The sequence below is a fragment of the Phalacrocorax carbo genome, chromosome 1 (genome assembly GCF_963921805.1).
Source record: "Phalacrocorax carbo chromosome 1, bPhaCar2.1, whole genome shotgun sequence".
NCBI lineage: Eukaryota > Metazoa > Chordata > Aves > Suliformes > Phalacrocoracidae > Phalacrocorax > Phalacrocorax carbo.
The window spans coordinates 4,571,806-4,580,989 of record NC_087513.1 but is presented as its reverse complement, the minus strand read 5'-3'; the positions used below and the strand labels follow the sequence as shown (position 1 = coordinate 4,580,989).

Genomic DNA, 9,184 nt, shown 5'->3' with positions numbered 1-9,184 from the left:
TGTTAAACAAGTATTTGGTTTCAAGAACTATACCAGCTTTGAAGGAATGGCTAGTCCGGCCTAACTTGCAGCCTAGAAGATCTAGGCAGGACATACTCCAGCACATCACCTTTATACTCAACAGTGATGTAGCAGGTAAAGCTTGGGGGGGTATTTGCTTGCCCTAAGTAGGTGTCAACACTTGGTTGGACGAATGACACCCTCAACTCCAACTGATGAGCTCCTCATTCACCGTAACAGGCCTTAAAACTGCTGTAACGTGGTCAAAAAGAAAGGATCAAGCCATGGGACCCAAGTGGTTTACCTTGGAGACATTCCTCAGAAAAGTGACTGCGGGGTTGGGAGGGATTTATGAGGCACAGGAACACATGTGCGAGGCAGGACTGCGTGGCACATGGCCACCCTTGGAGCCACCAAGCCACACGCAACACAGGCCGGAGACCATAATTCCTGATGCAAGGAAGAAACCAGGTCACATCTGTATTTCAACAAGATATTTTATTGGTCCAGCAACTGCAAAATATACAAATTTCTGAAAGGCATACCCTGTTTTTAAGCTGGCACAGCTTTATATCAGGCAATTATTCCAGATGTATATACAGAACAGTTAACAATACCACCAATCAAAGAAAAAAAGAATCCCAAGTAACTACCCTTCTCTCCAAGCTTTGCAGTATACATTAAATAAATAGAACGCTTTGCTATAAAAAAAAAATAAAAAAATAAATTCAAGTATCACAAAGGAAAACAAAACCAGGAAAAAAAATAAGGGGGAGGGGAAGGGGTGTAAGAAATCATTGGTGTGGTTTGACAAGTCCCCTCTCCCCACCCACCTCAGCTGCAGCATCGCTGCCCGGTCCTCGGCTCCATTAACCAAAAGCAAAGGGCAGTGAGTTTCTGGGGCAGCTAGATGTCACGGGGCTGACGCCATCCCACCCACCACCAACCCCTCCAGCACGAGAGGACCCCTCTGCTGCTCAGAGGCCAATTTTCCTCTAACTGGAAAAAAATGTCAAGGTTCAAGTTTCACCTTTTTGTAAGACCTAACGAGACTTCTATTATTCCCAAAGGAAGAAAGTTTAGGGTCATTAAGCTTTTTGCTGTTTGATTTTAATATATATATTTTCTATATATATTTATGTATATACACACACAAATACACGCCAAAACATCTGCAGAATTACACGTTTACAGGATTGATCACGGGGCAGCCAGACGTCATGTTTGCATTTGCCGGCTTATCTTTTTGTAGCAGGAGGAGAAAGATAAAACTCCCCAGAAGGAGGCTGAAAAGACAAGTGACTCGCCTTCCCAAAACATTAGTTTTTCCTCAAAGTTAGAGAAACCGAAAGGGCAAATGTCAACCGTGTGCACAGGGAGAAATGGGCTTTTAATGCGGTGTTAAAATTAAAAAAAAAAGGCGGCAGGGGATAAGTTGTCTTTGTTTCATCTGTACAGGAATATAATACACATATGAACAAGCTCATGCAGGCAGGGCACTGCCGGGACCATCTCTCCCCCGGTCAGATATGGGCTGAGCGTGGTCCCGGCCCCCTCCTGCCGTCGGTGCCGCTCCAAGCACGCGCTTTGGCTGCACGAGGCTGAAGCACGAGGCACTGTGGTTCACCTTTTCCCAAAGGAAAAACAGACCAACCCCCAAAAAAAGATACACACACACAAAAAAAAAAAAAAGAAATCAACCATTCCTCCCCAAACCTCTCTGCTTCTGTCTGTAGGGATGTTGTTTCCTACCCCAGGGCGTTGGGGAAAGCTGTGGGAAGGCTGAAACCAAAGGGCTCCCCATCTCTAATCCCCCAGCCCAGCATGCAGGAGGGCTTGGCTGTCTTCATCTCCTACCTCCAGTTCTGCCACGCAGGCAAAAAGCATGAGATGGCAATGGAGATGATGTTGCACATTTTGGGGGGGGGACAACAAGCAATCCAAAACCCTAAAAAAAGAAAATTTCAAAATCCACAGATTTTTGCACAAAGCAATAGTGGTTAATTGCCATTTTTAACCGTCATCTTGCAGCCCACAACAGGCTGCCAAGAAGGGATTTTGCATATCAAACCACCGGGAGCTGGCTGATGGAATCTAAGTGAGGACCTCGCCCCATTTTTCTCCACACACACCTCGAACACCTTAACTACTGGGTTTTTTGTAGTCGCAGCTTTCCAGCATGCAAAATAAAATTAAAAAGAAAAAAAGTTGCCTGTATTCATCAGGCTTCCCCTGTTAAGGGGCATGACTTAAAAAATAAAATAGTTATGCTTCTGCCACAAATAAAGTGCAAAAACCAAGCGGTTTCTAGGTATATACATACACACACACTTGTGCATGTATATATATTAAATAAAAAAGAGAACATTAAAACTGTCCCTTCTTGTGACTTTTAGCAGCCACGTGGGGACTCCTGCATCCCAGCCAGACCTCTGGCCACCTCCATGAGACCTGCGTGTCTGCAAAATGCATCTAGCTCAGCCTGTTCACCTGCTAAGTCCTGCAGTGACACAGGGGTTCAACTCACCCCCCACAAAGTCTCTTGCTTTCCTCCAAGAAAGGGGAAAGGGGAGGTGAAGTACCAGCACAGCACCTCAAATGGTGCTCAGTCTCCCCCCCAAAAAATCAACACACCCCTGAACTCAAGAGCATCCCTGGCTGCTCCCCAAAATGAAAGCATCACCTGAGCCACCACCAGCGTGGCTCCCCCTACACTACAGGCAGCTCACAACTGGTTTTAGAACCAGATCTATATTCTCTGCAAATCCTTTTAAGGTGTATTGACTCATACAGAGGGGAAAAAAAAAAGCTTATGTTTTGGGGTTCGTTGTTGTTAAACCCAGCATTTCTCACTGTGAAGGACTTTACACAACTGCCTTCCTGGTGCTCCCGGGCCTGGGTGAGCCAGGCTGTGTGCGCGCGACAGGCTGTAGCGTGGGTACAGGACTGCAGCACCGCACGTCAGGGTCTTTCTTAAGAAGTAATTAATAATATTAATTAAAAAATGCAAAACCCCTTCGCTCCCCCCTCTTCCCCATTTTTCTGCTAACCCCACACCAGCCACATATATACACCCCACCCGGAGATGGATGGGTACCAATCATCTATACAAAAGGAGATCAAAATTGCTTACAGAAGAAAATTAAACTCCTGTGCGCTAGAAGCACTTTACAGCTTGCTAAGATCTAACAGGACGCCGGAGAGGAGAGCAAATGCTGTAGCCTAAAGAACTGGTGGTGACTTGACCTGGCCACGAGTCCTGTCCTCCGCTCTCCCGCACCTCTCCCCCCCTTCAGCAGAGCTGTTTGCAGATGAATGGGGGCGGGTAGAAACAGCCGAGGGTCGACCACGCCGCAGACAGAGGAGACCAGTTTATAAGCAAGCTTCGGAAATGGTGATGGGATGGGAAGCTGGCGTCGCTGGTGGCCTTGCGACAGTGCCAACGGAGTCACAACAGCTTCTGGGAGTTGTTCATGTTCTGCAACGAGATGGGAAGGAGCGGGGTTGGGGGTTGTGTTGGATCCCAACCCGGCAGCATCTTCTATGCACACATCAAGAAGGGGATGGGGAGAGTAACAGAAAGCCACGGCACAGGTCACTATGAAAGCATCCACCACAGAGGAGAGGACACTGTCCACCCAAGGAGAGAAGTGGGGGGGGATGCGCTGACTTGCTACCCACACCCCTCCCCTCAAGTATCGCCTGGCTTTAACTACAGGGTGGGAATTTGACAGAGATATCCCTAAAACCGAGCTACAAAACAAGGCAGCGCTCCCACCCCACCTGCTCTGCATTTCTGAAGCTGTTCTTTGGTCCATGCAAGACAAGGTGACACAGGACCATGGTGTTCATTCAATGGACCAAATTAAACATCTCTCTTGCTCCCCTTGAGGGTGGTCAGTGTCCCCCCCACCTGCCAAGGAGGTCACTGTTTGTCCATCCTTGGCACCACCAAGAAGATGCAGCTCCTGCTGGCCACACCAAGGAGCCAGTACGGGGACCAGCTGCCGGCAGCAGCATGGCAGGAGGACCTGCTCCCCCGATAATGTCCCACGATGTTTCACAGGCCCTAGAGCTCCTTTGGACACAGCCTTTGTGCAGGGTGGAGACAACAGGCACCCACCAGACCACAAAACCAGAGACAACCAGCTAAACACAAGCAGGGCCAGCCCCGAGGGCGGTGGCTGGAGGAGAACATCCTCTAGAGGAGAAACCCAAGGGGAGATTATCACAACAAGGACATTTCCCAGTTCACAAAACTACATGAAACGAGGTGGGGAAAAAAGGGCTAGGAAAAAGCTAGGAAGATTTCTCAACTTTTTTGTATTTTTTATTTCACTAACTAAACTGCCTCTTACAAGCACCAGGAATCTTGGCCGGGCTACGAGGCAGAGCAGGCTGAGCTATTCTCTTATCCAAGGAGACAGGAGGAGGGTTAGGAAAAGCCACATGCACCACAGCCATTTACCTTGGAAATATTAGTAAAGAGAAAACTTTGAGAAAGTGACAAACGGGTCGTCTTTAAGCATGAAAAGTGAAGGGGAAAAGAAGGGAGGGGATCAGGTCATTGTTAAAAAGTGCACTTTGGATCACAAACCAAGCAAAAGGAAAAGAAATCATCACACCAGGTAGTCCCATGACCCCAAACTAGCTTGATCCCACAGTCAGGACGACTCTGAGGTCCAACCTCTCCAGGTGTCCCCTAGTCCTGGATGGGGGTCAAGACCTCAACAGTGAGGGCTGATGCAATGAAGCGCCTGCTGCCAACCAACTCCCACAGTGCAACTTGGAAAGGAGGTACCTTTCACCTCCCCTGACCCCATATGGGTTGTGGTAGGACAGTGAGGACTGCATGCATGCACATATGAGGCAACAGCCTCCTAGAGATGTACTGACACCTGGTCTTTGGTTTGGGGTGTCTTCTTCGCTCCCTCAAAAGCAGTCTTTAAGTCCCACACTAGCAGGTGGAGGCAGGCTTGCAGCAGCTGGAGATTTTAAACTTGCTGCTGCCAGCCTACAGCTGGGATGAGTACCATCACTGTCCGCTCCAGCGGAGCTCCTGGTCTAGCAAAACCTGATGCAGCCACCTCCCAAACTCAACATCATAGCATGTTTTCAGTGTCCCAGCCAGCACTGAGGCATGCAGTGCTTTTAATTCCAATATGGATGGGAAAGGGTAGACGGAGGGATGGAGAAAAACATTTTCAGAGCAACCCCAGAAGACCAGGCACTTCATCAGGGGCTTTTGTGCCCATGAGCAGCAAGGGAAGGAGCATAGACATGCAGGCCATACTGAGCAGCTCAACCTCTACATTTGCCCAGGAGCGTAAGCGTGATGATCTTCCCCAACCCATCCACCAGCAAAGCCAAGTGTGGCCTTTGTGATTTCCCTTTTTCTCAAAAACATTTACTTTAAAAGAGGAAGAAACATGAGGTTCACCAGCTGTTATGTGCAAGCAGGGCTGAATCCTGGCCATTTTATAGCCATCTTCAGTCACAAAATGAACCAGGACGGGGATGCATGTAGGCTGATTTGAACTGGTCTATGGCAGGCAAAAAGACCCCTGGGCACTACCGCAGCCTCAGCTGAGTCTCCCTGGTCTTTGAGAAGACATTTCAGTACAGCTTCTAACAACTGCTGCTCTCAATGATGTAGCATAAATTAAGTCCAAAGGCTTCAAATTTATCCAGAAGCTGTCCTGTCCCTATTATACAAGGACCTAACAGCACTGAGCCAGACTGTCAAAGCCTTGATTATTTATAATTAGTACATCAAACACTCAAGGCATCTTGTTTTCTTACTAGAGCTAGAGGACAATATCCTTGCATCTACTCTGCCCAAGACCTCTAGGCACTCTTCCCAAAAATCCAGGTTTGCAGAACTGCAGATGCCAGGACCCAGGACCAGTCCAGCTCCAGGAAACACACCCCTGCTCCCATGCAGGCAATAAAACACCGCTTGGGGCTGGGGTGAGAGCCTTCTCAGAGATCAGTCTGGTGCCGTTACTCATAAACACAACTCTGAGCCCCTGGGAAGGACAGACCACACGGGTGTATCACCTAGAGTACAACGTGCTATTACAGAGAACATAATCCAAGGAAAACCCAAAGGCATCTCCCCTCCCGTGACTGTCCAAGGAGGAGGCAGGGAATTTGGACATCATCAGTAGAGGGCAAGTGATAACTGGCTTCATTTCTCAACAAAATTAGAACATTTAATCAAGCTAGGATACTTAGGGGTTGGACAAAGCAGCATCCACAGTCTCCTCTTTACCTTTTCTAAGACACATCCAAATCCCCCCACACAGAGAAATATTAACTCCAAGAAGTCCACACCCCGGCCAGGTTTCACAGCAACAATAAAACAACTGGTGGGATGGCAAGAGACATGGAAAGGGGGCAAAAGGGGGAATAAAAAGACGCAAGAAGGTACTTACAGGCATGCCTTCCCTAGTAAAGGCTGCAGAGACAGAAAGAATGGAAAGAGGTGTCAGTAACGCCGCACGAGATTGGGCAGAGGACACCGGACGGCAGCGAGGGGCACCCGCACAGCGAGAGCTTCCAAACCTGAAGCTGGCAGAGGGTTGTTGCAAGACTCAACCAGCCCAAGCGGAGCCCTGGAAGCCGAGAGACAGACTGAATTGCCACGCTCAGACGCTTGCTGGGGTGGGAAGGCTCATGCGAAGCAGCCACCAAGCACAGCGCTTGGAGGACTATGGCACCCTTCCTGACCTGCCCGGGATCTGGCTGAGGAGGGGTGACAGGACACTAGACAACACAGACAACGCAAAGAAGGGCTGGGCGAGACAGTGAGAACCACCAGACAGCTGGCTGGAAGGACAGCATAGAGAAGGGGCTCTGCTGCTTCTCTGGTAGCAGACCAGCTCCTCAACAAGCACAAGGAGTGGGGTTTTGATCCTGGAGAAGTACAGCGAGGTGTCCCTTTCTACATCCCATCATGGGTGGGTGAAAGAAGAGAGGACACACGAGCATCATGGCAGCTACCCACAGGGTTTCATCCAGGGCTGCAGACTGCAACCAGGTTCACCATGCCAAGAGGCTTCTACTCATTTTTTTTTGTCTGTTTGGCCTATTGCTCCAGGAAGAAGACCCCGCAAGCCAAACACGGGCCCTGGCAGCTCCTTCTTGGGAGAAGTGCAAGAATATTCACTTTATTGCAATGCCCAAGTTTATGCCAGAGCTGAGCACATCTGGTGAAAGGCACGAGCCCTTCACTCCTGCCCACTCTAGAGATGCAGCTCCCCAGGGGTTTGACACCATGATGCCAGATGGTGAAGGCGCTAAATTCACGCAGCTAGAGCTTTGGAGGGTTTACAATGCTCTCAAAACCCAAAAGAGAATCAACAGCGACCCTTTGTCGGGTGCTCCCAAACCCAACCCAAGGCAGGGAGGGCCAGCAGCAGTGGGAGAAAGATGTTATCTCAGAGACAGCAGCACAAGTTGCAACAAATGCAAGCCGTTCCCCAGCTTCAGGAGTGACAGGAAGAGGACAACAAACAATAAAACAACAAGAATAACAACAACAAAAAAAAAAAAGAGTTCAACTAACTTGTCCCGGCAGCTGCGTGGGCACTTCCTGAGGAACACAGCCTGGCAGGGCGGAAGAAACAGCCACATGCTCCTCAAAGCTGTTGATGCGAGGTTTTTTGGTGGGCTCTGGGCTTGCTAGAGGGGTAACGCTATTACGTCTCATGAGCGGGTTAGGTCCCTTCTTTGCTTCCTAAATTAGAGTAAGACAAAGGAAAAAGTAAACAAAAAATAAAATAAAATAAAAAAAGGGAAGAAGGCGACAGTTATAAAGAAAAAAAGGAAGCAGATTGTTTTGGTTTTCTTTTTTTTCCTTAAAGCGGCCTCTGCTTTTCCCCACAATCGCTGTCGACATGCAAAGGATGCTCTGAAAGACTCTGGATATCAAAAAAAACCCCTAATGGAAAGTGTTCAAGAATGCAGCATGATTTCCCAAGAAGGGAAAGAAAAAAAAAGGCCCTGCACTCAGAAGAGAGACAGACTTTCTCCTCACCTGAGCCTCTGTTCACAAAACAAATACAGATTACTAAAAAACCATAGCAGTAATCAAAAGCCATGACTCGCATTACAGAGAGAGGCACCCATCAGTCTCCTCCTCGAAGCCGGTCCCTCCAACCCAGGGAGGGGTGTGAAGCAAGAAGAGGGAAGATGAGCCAGCCCAGGCCGAGAAGGAAGATTTGGGAAGCGGGGGCAGAGCAGCCAGCGAGGGCCAGCACCGCGCCAAGCTCCAGCTCAAGCGAGGTGGGATGGGGACGCAGCCCGTGCAGCTGAGCAGAGGGACCCAAGTGCTTCACACATGTCTTGCTCTATCCTACCCACAGTCCATGGCCCTCCTGCCATGCCCAGCAAGAGTGGTGGTGGAGGGCATCGATGGCCCCACAGCGGGGGGGGAATGACTGGATTCCCCACCTACAGCTGTGGGAAGGGAGAGGTGGCTCAGGTGCTGCTGCCTGCTGAATTTATCAAGCAAAGGAAGGGAAATGTGGGCCCAAAAGGGGATGGCCCTGACTGTCCAACATCCAGCCAGGCTCCATCACTGCTATGCACAAGTTGGAAAGGTCCCAGTGGTTGGGACATGGGCACTGCCAGGGTCCCCAGGGTCCCCCCTTGTGTGGCTGCCCAGCCCCAACACTGAGCTGGCATCCCTTTGCTCTGGCCTCTAAGCTCCTGGTGGAGCACAGGGCAGATAGACCTGACCTTATGGGGGGTTTTCTCCCTGTGAGGGGTCTCCTCCCCACAGTATCCCCAGCCCAGCACCACCACCTCCCAACCTTACAGAATGGCACTTTAGTAGCCACAGAGCTGCAGGCACGCCAGAAAAAAGGAAAAAAAAAAACACAGGCAGGAGATGTTGGGCAAGGTGCTGAGCCCACACTCTGCCAGCCAGTTGGGAGACCTGGGAGAAGTACCTTCTCCATCCATGGCTCCACTTCCTGGCTCAGGTGAGCAGATGACTGCACAGGTGAAAGTTAAGACCAGGGAGGAGCTTTCCCTGTGCCAGCTTTAATCTGGGCAAACACAGTGGAAGCAAGCACACACAGTCTTTTTCCCCTCAGAAAACTCTCAACCAGCCACATCTTTGCAGAGCAAGAACCCATCTGATGCTCCAGTCCTCCAGCAGCCCTCTGAGCATCTA

General features: G+C 49.7%; 1 protein-coding gene across 5 annotated transcripts in view; it reads right to left on the bottom strand.

The window, feature by feature from the left end:
- Positions 1-479: 479 nt before the first annotated feature.
- PFKFB3 (6-phosphofructo-2-kinase/fructose-2,6-biphosphatase 3) overlaps positions 480-9,184 on the bottom strand; it is a 43,146-nt gene continuing 34,441 nt past the window's right edge. For 2 of the 5 annotated variants that reach the window (XM_064442550.1, XM_064442532.1), the window contains exons 14-15: positions 7,571-7,741; positions 480-3,478 (exon numbers count right to left, since the gene is read on the bottom strand). In XM_064442550.1, coding sequence (XP_064298620.1) covers positions 3,449-3,478; positions 7,571-7,741 — 201 coding nt within the window. In that variant the 3' untranslated portion in view covers positions 480-3,448. The other 3 variants (XM_064442542.1, XM_064442565.1, XM_064442557.1) reach the window with 3 other exon arrangements.